At 46.8% G+C, this 19,914-nt stretch overlaps 2 protein-coding genes across 2 annotated transcripts; both read left to right on the forward strand.

Moving 5' to 3' along the window:
• Positions 1–1,531: 1,531 nt before the first annotated feature.
• On the forward strand, positions 1,532–6,232 carry EIF5A2 (eukaryotic translation initiation factor 5A2). Its single transcript, XM_063167331.1, has 5 exons — positions 1,532–1,607; positions 1,831–2,029; positions 3,386–3,490; positions 4,974–5,105; positions 5,353–6,232. Exons 2-5 carry the CDS (start codon positions 1,865–1,867, stop codon positions 5,410–5,412), a joined length of 462 nt encoding a protein of 153 aa, XP_063023401.1. The 5' UTR covers positions 1,532–1,607; positions 1,831–1,864; the 3' UTR covers positions 5,413–6,232.
• Positions 6,233–9,406: 3,174 nt separating this feature from the next.
• On the forward strand, positions 9,407–12,092 carry RPL22L1 (ribosomal protein L22 like 1). The gene is made up of 4 exons (XM_063167332.1): positions 9,407–9,492; positions 9,746–9,838; positions 10,220–10,341; positions 11,871–12,092. Exons 1-4 carry the CDS (start codon positions 9,484–9,486, stop codon positions 12,013–12,015), a joined length of 369 nt encoding a protein of 122 aa, XP_063023402.1. The 5' UTR covers positions 9,407–9,483; the 3' UTR covers positions 12,016–12,092.
• The last annotated feature ends 7,822 nt before the right edge of the window (positions 12,093–19,914 follow it).

Here is a 19,914-nt window from a genome sequence, read left to right on the forward strand (position 1 = left end):
CCTTGGCTCTGCAATTTGGAGCGTGTAAGCAAGAGCGGGACCACAGGCAAACAAATCACAAAAATTAACACAGATGAAATAAAACATCTCATGGTGAACCATTCAAAAATGTGATGTTAAAAGTGACTTGTGTAGCTACCCCACTAGAGCACAGATGACAAAGTCAGTGTCTCAGGGCAAAAAACACAGGACAGCACACAGCAGCCTGTGGTGGTGATGGCTGAGGCAGGTGCTGCCATGGAATCCCTGTATTTTCCTGGTTTTGTCGTGTTTGTAGGTGACCTGCAGGGAACCCTACAGAGACAGGGCTCATCCACCGGCAGCTCACAGGAAAGCTCCGGGTGAATTTGTTCAAACAGCTCGAAGTATGATGACATCTGATTAGGAGGGATTTAGTAAAAACAGTCCTTTGGCTTCAGGACCAAGCTTCCATGGCCACAGACTTCTGAGGCAGCGCATGGAATGGTTGTTGGACAGGATGAGGGCTGTGTAATAGTTTAGAATACTTTGGATTGGAAAAATCTCTTTAAAGATCATCCATTCCAAACTCCTACCATGGGTACAGACATCTTTCACTAGATCAGATTGCTCTAAACCCCATCCACTCTGGCCTGGAACACTTCCAAGGGTGGGACAGCCACAGTTTTTCTGAACATGGTTTTTCCAAATCTTCCCTCTTTTCAGTTTGAAACGATTGGCTCTTGTCCTGTCACTACACCCTGGTAAAAAGTCTCTATTTTACACAGAATCCTCCTTTATATATGGTAACACTGCAACAAGGTCTCCTTGGAACCTTCTCTTTTCCAGGCTGAACAACCCCAATTCTGACTTTCTTTACAGAGGATCACCCTCATGGTCCTCCCCTGGATTTGCTCCAACAGATCCATTTGTTTCATATGGTGGGAACTGCCACATAGGAGTGGCCACAGTATTCCAGTACTAATAATTCCACCATTACTAGAATATCAAACAGAAGCCCTCGCTAAGGATCTCAGCCATCTCCGTCCCTTTAGGCTGATTACAACGGTCTCAAAAGGCTCGTTTCTGATTACTCTGAGTAATCAGAACACACGAGGCAGACAAAGGAGTTTTGTGTGTACCGTCACACACGGCTCACACGGCTTTGGGGACATTTTGCGGACACAGATTCCCCCAGTGTTGGTCTAACTCCCTCCGCCGCACCCAGGCGGCTCTCGGGCACCGCGGCCGCCTCAGCGGCCCAAGATGGCGGCGGTTAGTGAGGGCTGTGGGGAGGCGCCCCCTGGCGGCCGCTGAGCGCCGCTTCCGCAGCGCCCTGAGCCCGCCCGCCCCGCGCCGGAGGGGGCGTGGCCAGCGCGCGCGGGTGGGCGGGCACGGGAAGCGCCGGCGGCACGCGGTTCGGGGGAGGGGCTGGAAGGCTACGCCCGCCCCCCCCGCGGTATGGCCGCGGGCCAATCAGCGGCGGCGGAAGTGGAGGGGCGGGGCCGGACCGTGCGCGCGCTGCCCGCGCCGCCCCTTCCCGCCGGCCGCCGCAGTGGTGTCGGGCGCGAGTGCGCCGCGCCCGCCGCTCCCGCCCCGCTCCCCCGGCACCGCCGCGACCCCCGGCACCCCCCGATCCTCCTCACAAGGTAACGGGGGCCGCGGGGACGGGAAGGGAGGGGGGGCGAAGCAGGCCCGGGGGCGGGAGACCGGGGGCCCGCGGCACGTGGCGGGTCCCGCCCGCCGCGCACGTGTGCGGGGCGGGGGAGCCCGGGCCGCGCTCGCCGCGGTGCGTGGTTGGGTCCGCGTCCGTCCCCCTCTCCCCCTCCGAGCGCCGGGGCTCCGAGCCGACCCTCTCTCGTTGTCGCGCAGCCCCCCCGCCGCCAGCCCTCCCCCTCGCACCGCCATGGCCGACGAGCTCGACTTCACCACGGGCGATGCCGGCGCCTCCTCCACCTACCCCATGCAGTGCTCGGCGCTGCGCAAGAACGGCTTCGTGGTGCTCAAGGGGCGCCCCTGCAAGATCGTGGAGATGTCCACCTCCAAGACCGGCAAGCACGGCCACGCCAAGGTGAGCGCTGCCGGCCCGGCTGCCGCACAGCCCGCAGTGTGCGCTCCTGCGGCTCCCGGCTGGCCCACAGGCGAGGGTGTAGCGTTTCATCTGGCTCTGTGTCCCGCCTTTGCCGTTCTCGCACGGTGTCTCATCACTCCCAGAGCTGGCTCACGAGGTTTCGGTCTTGTAAAGCAGGAAGGATTGAGGACGGGGGGTTGGTTTTTTTCTCCCAACTTTAACTCGTTAACGCTTAAAAAAAAAAATTCTTAACGCTCATAGGGACACAGTCAGTTTCTGTAGTGGGGGTAGAGTAAGTTCTGGAAGGGGGGCTGATGAAATCACTAGGGCGTGGTTGGGTTGTGCTGCCGCTACCCACCAGAGCGCTTCTGTGTTTGCCCGTGCCGGCTGACTTTTACAATTGCGGTGTTAGAGCAGGAGGGCCCGTGCTGTGTTACATAATCCCCAGCTCGGCGGACACGCGTTACTCTGAGGGCCTGCTCTGGCCCTGTTCTGCCGCCTTTGCCTCGCAGCTTCTTCCTTTATTCCAGCCCTGAGAGAGGAGTGCCCGTGTCCTGTTCTCAGCTGCTGTCTGGGGCTGCAGCCCTGCTGCCCAAGCAGTTGGCTCATGCAGCTGTCCAGAGCTTGGAGCAGGGCTGAAATCACCATTCATTCATTCATTCATTCATTCATTCAGCCACACTTTAGGGTGGGTGTATCAGAGTTTAAAGACAGATCTGTTACAAGCCCAGAGATTCGTAAGTTTCCACAACCTTGTGCGGTATGTGCAGGGGAGTAGAGTATTTGGATTTGTCCACGCTCTTCCTAGTTTTTTCCTTTACCCTTACTCTTTTTTTATGGCTTGTTTTAATAGACAGTTCCAAATTTCTTAAATACAGAAACAGCTGTTAGAGGGAAAGGACGTGAAAAGAACTGGTTAAACTGGTCATCTAAGCTCTAGCTGCAGCAAGCATTGCAGCTGGCATGAAGGGAGGTGGGAGCTGCTATGATCTCTGTGCATGACCACCTATTTTCCCCTTAACTGCCCATTCCTTCGAACAGCTAGATCTGGAAATAAACATGTTCTTAGCCACTGTGAACTCTTAACTTGCTGCTGTAAATCCACAGAAGGCAGTAGAAGATAACAGTGGCTGGGCTTGCTCTCATGTAGGGTTTCTGTAGTGTGCTGTGGGAGGGAGTGAGAGGCCCCCTCTTGACGTGAGGGATGTTTTCATACCACAAGCAAAGGGTTGAGGCACAATCTGGGATTGCACATGATCTCATTGGAAACTGAGTAGAACCAGTAATTCTGATAGCAATAACATCTTGCTTCTCTAGGACCAGCACTAACTGAAGTGATTTTTTTTACTCTTACAGGTCCATTTGGTTGGTATTGATATCTTCACTGGTAAAAAATATGAAGATATTTGCCCATCCACTCATAACATGGATGTCCCAAATATCAAGAGGAATGATTACCAGGTGAGTTAAGAGTCAAACGAGGCTTTATGCTCTTAGTACCACACACAAACTCTATTCATCCCCAAATTTGCCTCTCAATAAAGTGCTGTTGTCAGAATTAATGGGACTTGCCTGTCTAGACATGACAAAGCTGAACTCATAGCGTTTACTGACTTGCTAAAACTGTTGAAACTCACTGATGGAGAGAGAGCTCCAGAGTGTATAAACAATCTCAGGTCAGAGTAGCAGTCTTTAAGCATGACAGGTGTAATGGACATAATTCATACCATGCTTTTTCTAGCTATTGTTATAAGGCTACTTCTGGATTCTTTGTGGTACTGGCATCCTTTAGAACATGGCGAGAGGTTTTCCCTGCTAATAAGTCAATATTAGTTAAAGGAGAATCAAGATCTCACATAATTAAATATGAACCTAAGCATAAATTGTTGCTTATAGTTTCACTCTTATACATGGGGTAGATGAATCCCCAGAACAGTCCTAAATGGCATCTGATGTGAATTTCAACTTGCCAAAGTTTTCCACTCCTTGCGGGGAAAGTGGCTTTAGGTGACATCAATTAGTTTTGAAGTTCCTGAACTCTGCACTGAAATGAAGGGGGCAACTTCTGTAATGCCTTCTGTGATATAGTTGGTGAGCTCTTAAAAGCACAGTTCAGCTGAGTTGTAAAATGTTTGCCATCTTCTCATTTCATTGGGAGTAGTTCTCATCAGGAGCTGACACATCCCCACGATCTGGAAAGCTGCAATTGCTTGACAGAGGCCAACTTCAGTGTTTTAGCAAACATTCTTTAGTGTCTTCAGGACAGCTGATGCTGTTGGAATAAAGTGTGACCAGCCTGTCTTAGGACTCATACCTTCCAAGAAATTATTACTGTTATCTTGGTGGTCTATTGTTCTGGGATTCTGATTTTTTGGATTTACTGTAACATGTTCCAAATTCCCCAACCTGCTCTGTCAAAATAGTCATTCCCCTTAGCCCAAGCTTTTGGTTAGGCTGAAAACAGCATTATAAAAGGGGTCCATGTGGATGTTCCCTAATTTATTAGTGCTTATTGTAAATGATTGTATCTCACTGTAGAGATGCAGGTAGAGAAGTTGTGTGTTTTGTACACTTTATACATGCAGTGCAGTTGAGTGAATACCATTCCAGTTATTGTTTCTAATTCAGTGATGAAGAAAGCTGAACCATTGACCTGGAAGCAGGACATTTCCTAAATCACACAGATGGGATTTCTAGTGTCTCCTCTACTAGGAAGTAACCAGCAGAATTCTGTTGGTTCTTGATAGCAGAATGCCTTTTGCTACAGTTACCCTACCTTTCAGCCAACCGAACTTCTGTTAAAAACGGATTTAAATAAAGGTTTTTAACTGTTACAGAGTACTAAAGAATTATTGTAACAGGTAGAGTTTACTGCCTTCTGCTTACATTAAGCTGCTTACTACCTGCTGGTGTTAAACTTGTGAAAATGAACTTCTCTTCGCAGCTGATAGGCATTCAGGATGGGTATCTCTCCCTGCTGACAGAAAGTGGTGAAGTTCGTGAGGATCTAAAGTTGCCAGAAGGGGATCTTGGCAAAGAAATAGAAGGAAAATTCAATGCCAATGAAGATGTGCAGGTAAGTAGGGAGGGCAGACAAAGAACAGTTATGGTTAGTCCCACTTGATACAATGAAGAAGTCTTACTCTGATATTGACCACTTGTATCTCTTTGTGAAGGGTGGGCTTGAGGGGTGCGGATTGGTCCGGACATTTGCACTGGAGCACTCAAAGGAGATGGGATAGATAATAAATTTGAAAGTTTGTAACTTCTAGGAGCACTTCCTGTGGGCTGGAGCTCACTCACCTCTGTGTCTTCTCTTGCAGATATCTGTCATAAGTGCAATGAATGAAGAATGTGCTGTAGCCATAAAGCCTTGCAAGTAAAGGAGATCGCCAGGCTCGGGCACCTGCTCAGGTCTGGACAAACCACAGATCTATAAATTTGGTCCTTATTGTCACCAAAGCTCTGGCCTTCACAAGCAACCTCATTTCCTTTTTGAATTGTTAAAAAGCAGTGCTGGATTCTGGATTAGTGTTGCAGGCTAACTGGCAGTTTTCAAAATCACTGAGATTTTAATTCCTTAATTGTAACTATTTTAACATTCCTGTGGGTTTCAGCTATGGATCTAAGAAACCAATCAGGTGTTACTAGTGGATATATTTTTATTTGCTTGAGCAAAACAGTGTTTGTCTGTATGAACAGACAAAATACAGTATTCAGGGGCTTTTAGATAAGCTGGTAGGTATCTAGGATTATAAAGTGACCTAGAGCACAAATAGTATTTTTCTTGACATCTTTAGGTAGAACTGACAATAAAAGTAGCTTTTTTTTTTTTCCTTTTTTTAAAGCTTAAGTACTTTGTGGATTGGGACTCTTGCAGAACTGTAGGTGCCAATCACAACTTTTAGACCAAGAAACTCAAGTGATCAGAAATGCCAGCTGGCTTGACCAAGCCCCAGTGGCCATGTGCAACTAAACTGTATTACCTCTGTTTTCTTCTTTGCCAACTTGTTGGCTTATTGTAACGATAAAATGGTTTAAAAAAAAAGCCTACCTGTGGTTTAGGCAGGCCTTTGGAATATTGAGTGGATAAGACATAGATAGGTCAAGGGGACACAAAGGTGAGAATGGATGTTAAAGCTATAGACTTTCACTCGAGGCCTTTGTCAGACTTGAAAAATAAAATAGAAAAATGCAGTTCAATTGCTTTCCTTTATTATATTTATCTTAAACTATAAAAGGGTGACAAAATCCGTGGGAATCTGTTGCAGTGCTTCCAGCTTTAGGTTTTAACCTTCAGGTTCAGACCATATTTTTGTAGCACAGGGACCACACGTTTTTCAGAAAGTGGGACAAACTGTAGCATTGAGCCTAAACTAAATGCATGTGATTCATTTTTTTAAAAAATAAAACTATTGTATTTTCAAAACATAAACTTGACAGACGATACCGAACAACCATGGCTTCACTAGAAAAGTAAATATCTTGCTACCTAGTTAGGGAAGCTGGCTCCTGTCCTGGGGAGTTCTGAGTCATAGCAACATGCATGCATGCCTCTGACTATTTAGTAGCTTAACAAGGCTTCACAGCAATAGTTATGGAAGGATAATTAGCCTGCTCCTCTCTAAGGTGTTCAGCTTGAATTCTAAAACTTGGTGACTCTTCATGAGTGGGGAAACTTCCTTAGTCCCTGGCTCAGACCTCTCTTCACAGCTGATAAATTGTTTCCTGAACTTGCCTTAATGCTCAGTGGCTGATGGAGGATGACACAGAAGCTGCCCCGGACAGCACGCACAACTCACACTACTGGCAGCCAGAGTTGGACTCCATGCTGCTCTTAACTGCTTCAAATGTTTTCAGCTTCATAGTTTGTACTCTCTAGTCCCCAAAGGGCTCGTGGCAACTGTCCTGAGCTGCCCTTGGCCACCCTGGGGCAGGGCTTAGCAAACCTTGGAGGTATAATGCAGGTGGCAGAAGCATGCATTGTCCACAGGCTTCCCACACCAGGGAGAGCAGTACCAGTGAAGGTAAAGACAGCAATAAATACACTCTGGTAATAAAGCACAGCTCGGGGACACCTGGCAGAGGTAGGACCTGCCACATGCTCTCACCTAGCACAAAACAGGTTGCAGGTGAGCTGTATAAATAGCACCTTGACTGAAATGGCAAAGCTGCTTTTGAAGGAAGCTCTAGATTGAAATGCTTCTGGAATAGTTCTGAAGTGGAGGAGGAGTAGTTCAGGCGAGTCTGCACTGTGCTCCTGTCGGCCTCTCCATCAAGCTGGTACCTGGAAGTCAGGCTTTGATGGCTCTGGAGGTGACTGTAAGCATTGCTGATGATGCTGGCAGCAAGCTGAGCTGTGTGGTGTCACATGGGAGGTCACAGGTTGCTATGTCCAACTAATGCAAGTTCTATCACCACATTACAAATACTTCCAACATGCTTGAAAACTACAAGACTTGAATTTGTCCTTGCTCTGGTAGTGCTATTTTCAGGTTCCTGTCTGTCCTCTGAAACCTTGTTGGAAGACAGGTTCTTGATGTCACTGGCCCACAATCTGAGCAGTTACTGGGACTGAGCTCTCTGGGACCAGGGCTGCTTTAAGCCCTGTTCCTGCGAGTGCAGTCCTGGGCTGACTGGAGTTTTCAGGTACCACAGCAATCTGAAGAGAGGTTTCATGACCTCCAGCTTGCTGGAAGAGCCCTCCTGGGGACTTCCAGACGTCCTTCTATTGCAACCTTCAGTTCTGCAAGATTTAAATGATAAGTACTTCGTTATAGGTTTGTTCTTATATACTTAGTTGTCTTTGTGAAGCACTTCAGACACCATGGAAGTGCAGAGCATCATGCATGAAGTTTCCCATAGGTACATAAGCATGTCTTAAAGCATAATCTCCAAGTTTCAGTAAGGTTAAAAGTTGCTTCTAAATTAAAACATGTATTTGGAGCATTTTTTTTTTCCAAAGTAAGACGCTTCAGTTTCCTGTCAGAATCGTTGCAACAAACTTTGTGATCAGTAGTCCATAGAGATGTGTATTTTTAATATCATAACCAAGTGCTTAGGGAAGTTCTCCTTTCATAGCTTTACTTTAAAACAGATCTTACCAGTGTATTTGTTCTGTATTACTGTCTTAACACTTAAATTGTGTCAAAACCATAAACTTCTTATAGCTGATGGCAATTGCTTTGAGTAAAGCCTGTGAACACAGGGAGGTGGTGAGAGGCATTTCCACTCCAAATAATGTGGTTTTTTATGGCTCCTGTTCATTGAGTTTCTCTTACTACTTCACACAATTGGAAAGACTGCAGTGTTTCCTGCCTCAAATGTTGGCAAATAATACTTTGAGAATTCAGTAGATCCTTCTAATTTTTGCTTATAATGGTGGTTTTTCAACTGGGCTCTTGCTGGTTGAGCCATGTTCTCAGGGCTGTTTTTTTTTAAGCTGAAGTTCATTGTTTCTCTTGCAGGTTTTTCTAATCTGAAGTGCACCCAGAAAACGGTGCACGGTCTGTAGTTTCACAATACAGATAATTTTACATAATCTGTAAAGAAGTCAAGTTTGTTGACAGTTCTAACTCTTATGGTTACTGCAGGTCAGTCTCACAGAATTCAAAATTCAATAAATCCCACTATTATTATTATTTTTTTTTTTCGGTTGAGTAATTAGAACGTAGTTTGTTACAGTAAAACTAAACTTCAGGCTGTAAAGAGACCTTGTTGAGGATATTTCGAGTATCCACGGGAATGTCACTGAAGGTGTGGCTCTGGAGCGATCACAGCTCGCCTCGAGGTGGCCGGAGGCTCTCCAGCACCTGCACCGTGGCCCTGCAGTATTTGGCGTCCGAGAGTGACTTGGTTTGTTGAACTCCAAGGAAATGTTTGCTGTGCTTTGCTGTATCGCAGACCCCTTTGTCCTGTGCTGTGTGTTGTAAGCGAACCTGGCTGCTGCTGCTGCTGCTGCTGCTCCCGGGGCAAACCCGGCCCTGCAACCGCGAGATGCGGCAGCTCCGGTGTCCGTTCGGGAAGCTCTGTTACTGTTCTCAACACCATGGAACCGATCAGGGGAAAGATTTGTACGTGTGTGTGTGTTTTGCTCCAGAAATAATAAAGGTGTCAGTGCTGTGGGGACATTGGTGCTCGTTACAGTCACGGGAGCGCGGTGGGGCTGCCAAGGGCGGGGGGGCTTCGCGGCCACTTCCAGGGGCGCAGGCCGGGCGGTTGCGGTTCGTGCGGGAGGAAGGGGAAGGCGTGGGGCCGCGTCCCCTCCCGCGGGAGTAACACGAGGAAATTCCACACGGCATTCCCTTCCCCGGGCCGCCATCTTCCCGGGAGCGCCGGCGCCTCCCGGCGTGCCCCGCGCGCCGGCCGGCGTGGTGACGTCACCACCTCCGGTATAAAAGCGCGGCGTGGCCCAGCGCGCTTCCTTTCTGCGGGAGCGGCGCGGCGGGAGCGCCATGGCGCCGGTGAGAGCGGGAGGGAGGCGGCGGCGGCGGCGGGGCCGGCCGGGGGAGCCGTGGGGCGGGTGAGGAGCCGCAGGCTGCCCGGTGCGAGCGGGGCTTTCCCCAGAGGGTTTCGTGTGGGAGCCGGCCGGGTCAGGCTGCGCCGGGCTGGCTGCAGTGAGCCGCGCTGGCCGGGAGGTGGCGCTCCCGCCGCCATGTGTGTCCCCCCTTTGGGTCGGGGAGTTTGTTAATGGTGAGGAATTTTTTAATGTTCCAGCAAAAGGACCGAAAATCCAAAAAGTCAACCTGGAAGTTTTGCCTTGACATGACCCATCCTGTGGAAGATGGAATCTTTGATTCCGGCAATTTTGTAAGTCGTGGTTTTGCTCATACTAATGACGCATAGTTTAATAAAAGCCTTAGTGCAGCAACTGAGTTACAGTTGAAAAGCTGCATTCTAAATGAGTTAAATCATCAACTGTTCTCTAAAATACTGTCATTAAAAAAGAAAAGGTTTCATAACATGCTTCATACCTGTCCATTAATACAACTGTTTGAAATTAATTTCTGATGGAGCATGGGGGGATTTTTTTTATAATTACGTGCTGTAAAATATTTTTGCGTAGTAAATATTTCTGTCAGGACCTAAGTAAATGCTGGTTTTTAATGTTGCTTCCTGACTAGGGTCCCTTCCCTAGTTCATACCTAGGGTGCCATTCCCTAGTGTTCTACTTCTTTAATGTTGAAACAGGAGCAGTTCCTAAAGGAGAAGGTTAAGGTCAATGGGAAAACTGGAAATTTGGGCAACACCGTTCACATTGAACGTCTGAAGAACAAGATCACAGTGACCTCAGAGAAGCAGTTTTCTAAAAGGTTGGCATGGGTTTCATTCTGTTGTGTTTGTGGGGTTTGAACTGTGGGATGTTGGATGTAAAACCAGAATAATATAGCTTGGAACCAGAGTAATATTCCTTAAAACCAGCAAGTCCAGCCATAAACCTGACACTGCTAAATCCACCACTAATCCATGTCCCATAAACACACATTAATATTCAGCTCTTGCCTGGAAAATTAATTCCAATTAGTGCACTTCTGATACTTGGAGAGGTGTTAGCTCTAACCTTCATAGCACTTGTAAATATTAGTGAAATGTGTAATTGAAACAGATTTATTATATCAGATATTTAAAAATCGCTTTTTAAAAAGGCTTGATTGCTAATTAATGTTGACTCTAAGCATATTAATAGAGATACTTTATATAGGTCCTTGGCAGTGTATCAGTGGAAGATGGACCTTTAAAATAACACTGAATTAATACAGTGGGTGGCTGTTTGATTATTTAATTGGTTGTATTATAACGATTGTGTGCTTGATGTGGGTTGTTCCAAACAAACCCTTCAAGCCTTAAACTGTTGAGTTTGTTAGGGCAAACAACAGCTGAGTGCACTGATGGGAGGTACACATCCTCCCCTTTGTTTGCTGATACAGGTGCAGCAGAATCTGTTATGTTAGACCAAGGTTTGGAATGAGTTACTAGTGCTGTCTAGTTATTGGGATTTTGCTAGTATTATTCATTTAGTTAATTATTTATTCATTAGAGGTACAGATCCTCCCCTTTGTTTGCTGATACAGGTGCAGCAGAATCTGTTATGTTAAACCAAGGATTAGAACCAGTTACCAGTGCTGTCTAGTTATTGGGATTTTGCTAGTATTATTCATTTAGTTAGTCACTCATTAGAGGTACACATCCTCCCCTTTGTTTGCTGACACAGGTGCAGCAGAATCTGTTGTTAGACCAAGGTTCAGAACCAGTTACCAGTACTGTGTAATTACTGGCATTTTGCTAGTATTATTCATTTAGTTAGTTAGTTAGTTATTCATTAGAGGTACACATCCTCCCCTTTGTTTGCTGATACAGGTGCAGCAGAATCTATTGTTAGACCAAGGTTTAGAACCAGTTACTAGTACTGTCTAATTACTGGCATTTTGCTAGTATTATTCAGTTAGTTAGTTAGTTAGTTAGTTAGTTAGTTAGTTAGTTAGTTAGTTAGTCAGTCATTAGAGGTACACATCCTCCCCTTTGTTTGCTGATACAGGTGCAGCAGAATCTATTGTTAGACCAAGGTTTAGAACCAGTTACTAGTGCTGTCTAATTACTGGCATTTTAGTAGCATTATTCATTTAGTTAATTAGTTATTATTCGTTTAGTCAAATGATTAATAAATTCCTGCATATCTGTAGTGAAAATATGCTTTTATTCCCTGCTACATGAGAAATTTTCATATTTCTGGGTATAACTCTGTGGTACTGCCCTGCTCATGACGTTGTTGTGGGTGGAGTGCAGACAGCAGCCCAGGGGAGTGTCCATTGAGAAGCTTCTAAGGTGAAATTGGTGGTTTCAGGTACCTGAAGTACCTGACCAAGAAGTACCTGAAGAAGAACAACCTGCGGGACTGGCTGCGCGTGGTGGCGTCCGACAAGGAGACGTACGAGCTGCGCTACTTCCAGATCAGCCAGGACGAGGAGGGCTCCGAGTCCGAGGAGTGAGCCAGCCTACAACATCTATTTATGAGAACACTTTAACTTATTGGTGAATAAAGGTTTTGTACCTTTGTTGGACAGAGCATGGGTGGTTTGCTGGTATTTTTTTGTGGAGTTCTGATTAGAGAGCAGCACGGGAATTGTTTGGTTTGCGGTTTTCCTTGCACTGCCAGGAATCGGCTGTTCAGTTGGCACCAGTGAAAGTCCCAGTAATAAAAAACGGAGCCCTTTGCCCAGTGTGTGTGTAGGACAGTTAAATCAATTTTTAATCATATTGGTACAAATGCTTGTGACTAAAAGTACCTCCTCCTGTGAATTTATGTGAAGGTAATGGCAAGAAGAAGTGAAAATTCACTCAAATTTTCTTCATGGCCTCAGGTCAAATGCATTGTTCTCTTGGGGGTCAGTGCCTCTCAGCACAGAAAGTCCAAAATTCCCATTAACCAGGGTTCCAACAATTACAAATCACCAATTGCACTGGTAGCACAGCAGATGGGCCAAGGCCAGCACCTGCCAGCTCAGGGCTCAGCAGGCACCATAGTTCTTACAGGGCTTTAATACAGCTGAGATACTTACATAAATATGTTTTATAAATTGATATAAATAAAATATGAGATATGTTCTTCCCTTTTTAATAGTTTCCCCCTTAATTTCTCAAAAAGTGGTTTCACTGCTGTCTTCCAAATAAAATCAGTTTATGAGAGACATCCCACACATGTGAAATTCTGATGTCTGTCAAATAAGAAGAAGCAGATTTTGTGGCTGTTGGCCACAAAATGTGGCTGTTGCCAGAGCAGCAGTAGCAGCACCACATAGGCTATTTATGTGTGAGCATACAGAGATATTATTTTTCTGCACTGCCAGTCTTTTATCACTTTTGCTGCAGCAAAACTCACTGTCTTCCATTAAGAAAAGAGCAACAAACCCCACAAGATTTCACCAATTTTAAGCATCACTAATAAAGTTATTTCTAATGTATCTGTATGCCTTCTGTCTGCTTGCCCTCCTGGCCAATAACCTCATCAGAAAACAGCTTCATTGAATCTCCAGAAATAGTAAGATCAGAAATAAAGAGGTAAATAATAGCAGGAAATAGCTGAAAAATGGGTTGTTTACAATGTACTCAGCATGTGGCAGGTATTAAAGGAGGTGCAGACTCAACATTGTCACATAATATCAGCACAAAGTAATTAGAAACAGAGAGGCCCATGGAAAAATAAATACTCAATAATAGCTTGTATGTACCCAGCAGCAGGAAATGAGGTTCAGTGGTGGAGGGATCTGATTACACCAAATACAGACAAAAATAAGGAACAATTCTTGTTTTTACAGGCAAAAACAAAGCAGAGGCTTCTTATTGAGCAGATCAGAAGGAATCAAGTTACCTCCTCATTTTGGACAATATAATATTTACATATACTCTATATAGGTATCTATTTTATTTGTCCATTATTTCTTGGAAGGCTCTGGGGCTGCCTCAGGTGTCCTGGTGGGGCTTGGCAGGGATTCATGTCAGCCCCATCTTATTGCAGCAACCAAATAACTAAATCCACCCAGTAAATCCATCCTGCTGCCCTGCAGGCACAGGAATAACTAAATTCCTGTGGGGTGTGCATTTCTGGAGGGTGCTGGCATGAAGCCCCTTTTGGGCTTGCCTTGGCTGCTATTGGAGCCCTGACTCCTGCTGGAGCAGTGCTGGCTGGGATAACTGGGACAGTAACGTGCCCCAAACGGGAGGCAGCCCAATCCTGGGAAGTTCCTCAAGGAGGAGATGGAGGGATTGATTCCAAGGAGGGTTTCTGTGACAACGCTGAGCCTGAAAACTGCCCTGAGCAGCATTTTGTACCTAAATCTCTTTGGTCTGGCCATAAATAAACTCACAAAGCACTAAGGAGCCAACAGCCAGGAAAGATTTTCCATTGCTGTCCATCCCTTCTGGATTTAAATGAGAAATTAAGAGAGAAATGCTTTAATAGATCAATAACAAATTTCTTTTTTTTTTTGTTTTTTAAATTATATAGCTTGAAGTATCAAGGCAATTCCAACACTCCATCCTAGCAAGCTTTAAAGCATGATTTAAGCCTCACATTTGTTATACGGTTTTTGCTGTAAGGCTGGGGATTTAGCAGGGATTTTAAATGGGAATATGGGACAACAGGAAATTTTTTTAGTGACCACTGGGGCTCAATCACCACCCTGATGTTCCCTGCACAGCATCAGGATGCTCTGAGCCTGGCCTCCAGGTGCCAAAGCCCACAACAGCATCAGCATCTTCTTAATCACTGGCCCAGGGGGCAGGGAGAGGAGAGAAGGCACTGAAAAATAGACACAGCAAAGCGCACAAACAGCAGAACTGAAAGCAAATAGCTAAAACTCTTCAGTTTGATACAACAGAGTAAAATGCTTCTGGGACCTGTGCTGACACTGAGTGGGGCTGGAGAGACCCCAGTTATCCCCCAGGACAGATAAGGGAGTGTTCAGCCACCCCTGTTCCCAACCTGATAACATTTCCAGCAAAACTGCATTCGTCACTCCTCCTCCTTCCAGCTCATTTAGAAATTATTTACTCTGCTGCCAGATAAGGGTCCTGAGATAGGGCTGGTTTTGCTGACACAACAGGCTGGGAGCTGTAAAGCCTCTGTGCTTCTGCCCCAGCAGCTGGTTCAGGCATCTCCCTCCTGCCCCAGCCATGCTGAGACCCCTGGGGGGTAAAACCCACCCCACGGCCCCAGCTGCAGTGGGGCACAGTGTGGGGCTGCCAGGAGAAACCTGCAGAGCCTGGGGGTGGGCAGCAAGGAGCAGCTGAACCGGGGTGAGGAGCCCGAAGCCCAAAGCAGGACGAATTGTCTCTCTCTCTATAAATTTGTAAAAATAAATTAATATAATATAATATAATATAATATAATATAATATAATATAATATAATATAATATAATATAATATAATATAATATAATATAATATAATATAATATAATATAATATAATATAATATAATATAATACAATACAATACAATACAATATAATATAATATAATATAATATAATATAATATAATATAATATAATATAATATAATATAATATAATATAATATAATATATAACATAATATAATATAATATAATACACATAATATACATAATAAATATAATAAATAAATAATATAACATAATAAAGATATTTATATATTAATATGTAATATATGATTTATATAAAAATATATTTATATATATATTTTATATATATTATATATAATTGATATATTTATATATTTATATATCAATAAATAATGTAATGTTATATTATATTATATTATATTATATTATATTATATTATATTATATTATATTATATTATATTATATTATATTATATTATATTATATTATATTATATTATATTATATTATATTATATTATATTATGTTATGTTATGTTATGTTATGTTATATTATATATATTATATTATATTATATTATATTATATTATATTATATTATATTATATTATATTATATTATATTATATTATATTATATTATATTATATTATATTATATTATATTATATTATATTATATTATATTAATATAAGAAATATATAATATAATAATATAAAAATAGAATATAAATATGTATAATTCCCAGGGAAAGTGCCTCTCAGGGGACAGGGATCACAGCAGCAGGTGCTGGCAGAGCTGCCCCCATCTGAGCTTGCAGTGAGTACTCAAGTTCCAAACTCCATTAGGATGCCTCCATAATTACACACTGCAGGCATGGAAGTATTTGGTGAGTATGTCAGTGAGTATTTGGTGTCAATGCTGAGCACCAGGGACTAGGATGAGCTGCATGGCCCTTGGAAGTTAGCAGGGAGAGGAAATCTGCTTATTCTCAGTGACTTCTGACCTTCCCATCCACCCTGGAAAGCTCAGGAGGGCTCTTTTCCTCTGCCCCTCAAACATAATACAGAGGAACGAAGCAACCAGTGTTTTTACAGGTTGCTTATCTTAACAGAATTATCTGTTGGGAGAACAAAGTGCAGAGATTGTGACATAAAGCTGCAACTTTCCTGCTCACCTTTAGCAGGGAGCCTGTTTCCCGCATCAACACCAAAAAAACCCCAAAAAACCCAACCCAAACCAAACCAAAACAACAAAACCCACAAACAAACAAACAAACAAAAACAACAACAACAACAACAACAAAAAACAAAACAAAACCCAAACCAAAACCAAATCAAAGCCCATGAAACCAGAAATGTTCCAGTGCATTTTGGTGATTTTGTCTGAGGCAGGGGTGTCTCCCTGCCCAGCTCTGATGCTCTGTGCCACGTGGGATTGCTGTACCCATGCAGAAGGGGCATTGTGCTGCTGTACACAAAACCTCAGGGAGGTTTTTGCTTGCAGGTCAAGCTGCTGCTGCTGCTGCTTGCCTGATTCCTCTGGGTGTTTTGTATTGCACACAGCCAAGTAAAAAGCATTATGATTATAAGAGTGTTTATGTGTGCTGTCCTGAGCTTTGCTAAGCCCCAGAAGCAGCTGGGATGCCCAATTCCCTTTAAAACAAATGGCACTCCTGTGCCAGACCTTTCCTAAAGATTTCAGAAAGCAAACAAGGCTGCCTAGCACCATTTTTTCAAGATCATTCCCTGTCGTGCAGTTCAAGCACTCCATCAGATTTGCAGAAGAAAATAGATCAGATTTCTTAAGTGCTCAGTGGGTGCTGCTGCCTGCCACCAAACTGGGGACGTTGCCTTGTGCCTCGGAAGAGAGCAGCAGATTTGGCACAGCTCTCACACATCGGAGATGGGTGCCAAATCCGTGCTCTCCCTGAGTTTTGGCTGCATTCTCTTCTCTGAAATGATTCATCTGTAGCCTTCAAATACGGAATACAGATAATTCAGGGGAGAAAACAGGGAAATCCAGCAGTGGATGTGGTTCCTGTGCACAGTCTCGCTCCTCATGCTAGCAACACTCTGCTCTAAGCCCCAGGAAAAGACGTGAAAACCCTAAATTTTGCAGCATGGACACCTCATGACACAGATAGGAAGGTTTGCTAAAGGGGTTTGATGAGGCAGCCAAGCAAAAACCTTATTTTTTCAGGTGGAATTGCCTTCTGTGAAAGGCACTGAAGAAGCAGCTCTCAGAAAATTCACTCCAATTCTTACAAATTGCCGTAAATGAGTTTCAATTTATGGGTGAATTTGGGGGAAATTTATGGTTTTATTTGGGGCGATCTGGGGGTTGGTTTGGGGGGAATTTATGGCTGAATGTATGGGGGATTTTGGTTGTTTTATGGGGGGATTTGTGGCTCTATTTGGGGGGGATCTGGGGGTTGATTTTGGAGGGATCTGGGATTGGTTTGGGGGGATTTATGGCTGAATTTGGGGGAATTGTTTTTGTTGTCTCATATTGTCCTAATTCAAACTGTCCAAATTATTATTACTCTAATTGTATTACTATTTCTATAACCATTTTACTACTATTAAACTTTTAAAAAGTTTTAAAAACGAGTGATTGGCGTTTTTCACATGTGGCTGTGCAGACGAATCGTGACACAAAGTAGTCCCACTCGGTGTTAGGAGTGCGGAAGGCGACAACGCGGAGGCACACCAGCCAGCCGTTGTGGAGGGTCCCGCGCTGCGGAGGGATCTCTCGGTGATGGGGCCATGCCACATCAAGTTCCGCCATCCCACATCAAGGTCCGGCAGAGGGAGAGACGCGGAAGGATACATGCAAGGCGCTGCAGTTTTTTTTCGCCTGCTGCCGGTGCCGTGTATAGACCCGGTGGCTGCGGAAGCGGCGTGACAAGGCACGGGGATTCCGGCTGTGGCTGGACAGCGGCATGCAGCGGCTCGGAACCGGGACCGGGCTGTACTAAAGCTGTGGCCAAAGCAGTGGGGGGGAGGTGGCGGCGGGACCGTGGAGATACAACTGCGCATGCGTGCGGCTGATCCTGGACGCAGCGCTGTGGTTGGATGAGTCGGCGCGGAGTGATAATGCTGGTGCGGAGTTGTAGCTACTGCGCATGCGTGGCTTCCTTCACTAGGGCAATGTGAGGGAGCCATCATGGCGGCCGGGTGGGGGGTACGGAGCCGCAGAAACGGGACACGGGGCTGCGGCTGCGGCCGTGCAAGGGAACGCCGGGGCGCCCGTGGTTGCAGGAGGCGGCGGAGCCGCGCCATCCAGCCGCTCTGAAGCGGCAGGGTGCGGTGGGGAAGGCGCGGCTCGGCCCGCCATGCTGCAGCGGCGGCAGGAGCGGGAAAGCCCCCACAGGCGGCGGTGGGGCGGCCCCGTCAGCGGGAAATGAACCCGGGGGGCTGGCGGGAGGCTGCTGCGGTGGGGAGCGCAGCGTGCAGCCGCTGGGGACTGGGCTGGTCCGGCGGGCAGGGCCGGCGCTGGCGGGAGGCTGCGCTGGAGCGGCGCGGCGCCGGCACGGGGTGGCTGGGCAGGCTGGAGCGCCCCGATCACAGCGCAAGCGGTTCCGTGCCGGGAGCGGGGGATCGCGCCGGAACGGCGGCAGGGACGGGGTCAGCCGTGGCGCCTGCCCTGCCGCGGGGCCCGCGGGCAGCTCGCGGTGTGCTGCGTGCGCTTGAACGCCAGGCTGGGGGGGCGGCAACGCGCACAAGCGGCGCTGGGGATGCGGCGCGGCCGCGCCAGGCGTGCTCGGCACCGCAGAGCCGGGAGCCGCGGGGGACTGCAGAGACACAGCAGCGACGGGACTTGGGCCCCCACCGGCGCTGGCTCGGCAAAGGGGGCGAGATGGACGTGGTGGGGCGGCAGGAGCGGCCGCGCTCGCGTGTAGTGGGGAGAAAGCGGCGGGGCGGGCCGCGGTAAAGCCTGTGGGCGGGCCCATAGGGGCGGGATTGAGGGGCGGCACGCGATAGCCGGAATAGCACGGACCAACGGGATGGCAAAGGCCGGGATGGCGGGAGCGGCGGGAGGGGTCAGTGAGACTGCGGGTGCCGGAGCCGTGCGGTCCAACGGGGAGGTGGGGGCGTGACCCGCTCTACACTCGCGGCAGGAGCAGAGCTCCGCGGGGCAGCTGCTGAGGGCATCCCCTTGCAGCAAACAGCTCAAGCAGTGCCCTGCAAGCTGGGAGCAGACCTGCAGCAGCCATGTCCTTTTACGACAGTCGCGCTTTACGGCGCCTTTTACGACAGTCGCGCTTTACGGCGCCTTTTACGACAGTCGCGCTTTACGGCGCCTTTTACGACAGTCGCGCTTTACGGCGCCTTTTACGACAGTCGCGCTTTACGGCGCCTTTTACGACAGTCGCGCTTTACGGCGCCTTTTACGACAGTCGCGCTTTACGGCGCCTTTTACGACAGTCGCGCTTTACGACGCCTTTTACGACAGTCGCGCTTTACGGCGCCTTTTACGACAGTCGCGCTTTACGGCGCCTTTTACGACAGTCGCGCTTTACGGCGCCTTTTACGACAGTCGCGCTTTACGGCAGTCTTTACGACAGTCGCGCTTTACGGCGCCTTTTACGACAGTCGCGCTTTACGGCGCCTTTTACGACAGTCGCGCTTTACGGCAGTCTTTACGACAGTCGCGCTTTACGGCGCCTTTTACGACAGTCGCGCTTTACGACGCCTTTTACGACAGTCGCGCTTTACGACGCCTTTTACGACAGTCGCGCTTTACGGCACTCATTACGACAGTAGCGCTTTGCGGCACCTTTTACGACAGTCGTGCTTTACGGCACCTTTTACGACAGTCGTGCTTTACGGCACCTTTTACGACAGTCGCGCTCTACGGCTCTTCTTTTTAAGACACTTCACTTTACAGCACTTTACGGTTTTTATTTTTTTCTGTGCCTCAGTTTACCACTGTGTGAAAATGCTCCCCTTTTATCGTGCCTCAGTTTCCCTCTCATTCCTATTTCTGGGTCTCAGTTTTCCACTGGGTGGA

This window comes from Melospiza melodia, chromosome 12 (assembly GCF_035770615.1).
Source record: "Melospiza melodia melodia isolate bMelMel2 chromosome 12, bMelMel2.pri, whole genome shotgun sequence".
Classification (NCBI taxonomy): Eukaryota; Metazoa; Chordata; class Aves; order Passeriformes; family Passerellidae; genus Melospiza; species Melospiza melodia.

Coding starts and splice junctions, on each gene's coding strand:
- RPL22L1 (XM_063167332.1), top strand. Junction 9,839..10,219: donor TCTTTGATTCCGGCAATTTT/GTAAGTCGTGGT, acceptor ATGTTGAAACAG/GAGCAGTTCCTAAAGGAGAA. Junction 10,342..11,870: donor GAGAAGCAGTTTTCTAAAAG/GTTGGCATGGGT, acceptor TGGTGGTTTCAG/GTACCTGAAGTACCTGACCA.
- EIF5A2 (XM_063167331.1), top strand. CDS start 1,865: ATGGCCGACGAGCTCGACTTCACCACGGGCGATGCCGGCGCCTCCTCC. Junction 3,491..4,973: donor TCAAGAGGAATGATTACCAG/GTGAGTTAAGAG, acceptor TTCTCTTCGCAG/CTGATAGGCATTCAGGATGG. Junction 5,106..5,352: donor ATGCCAATGAAGATGTGCAG/GTAAGTAGGGAG, acceptor CTTCTCTTGCAG/ATATCTGTCATAAGTGCAAT.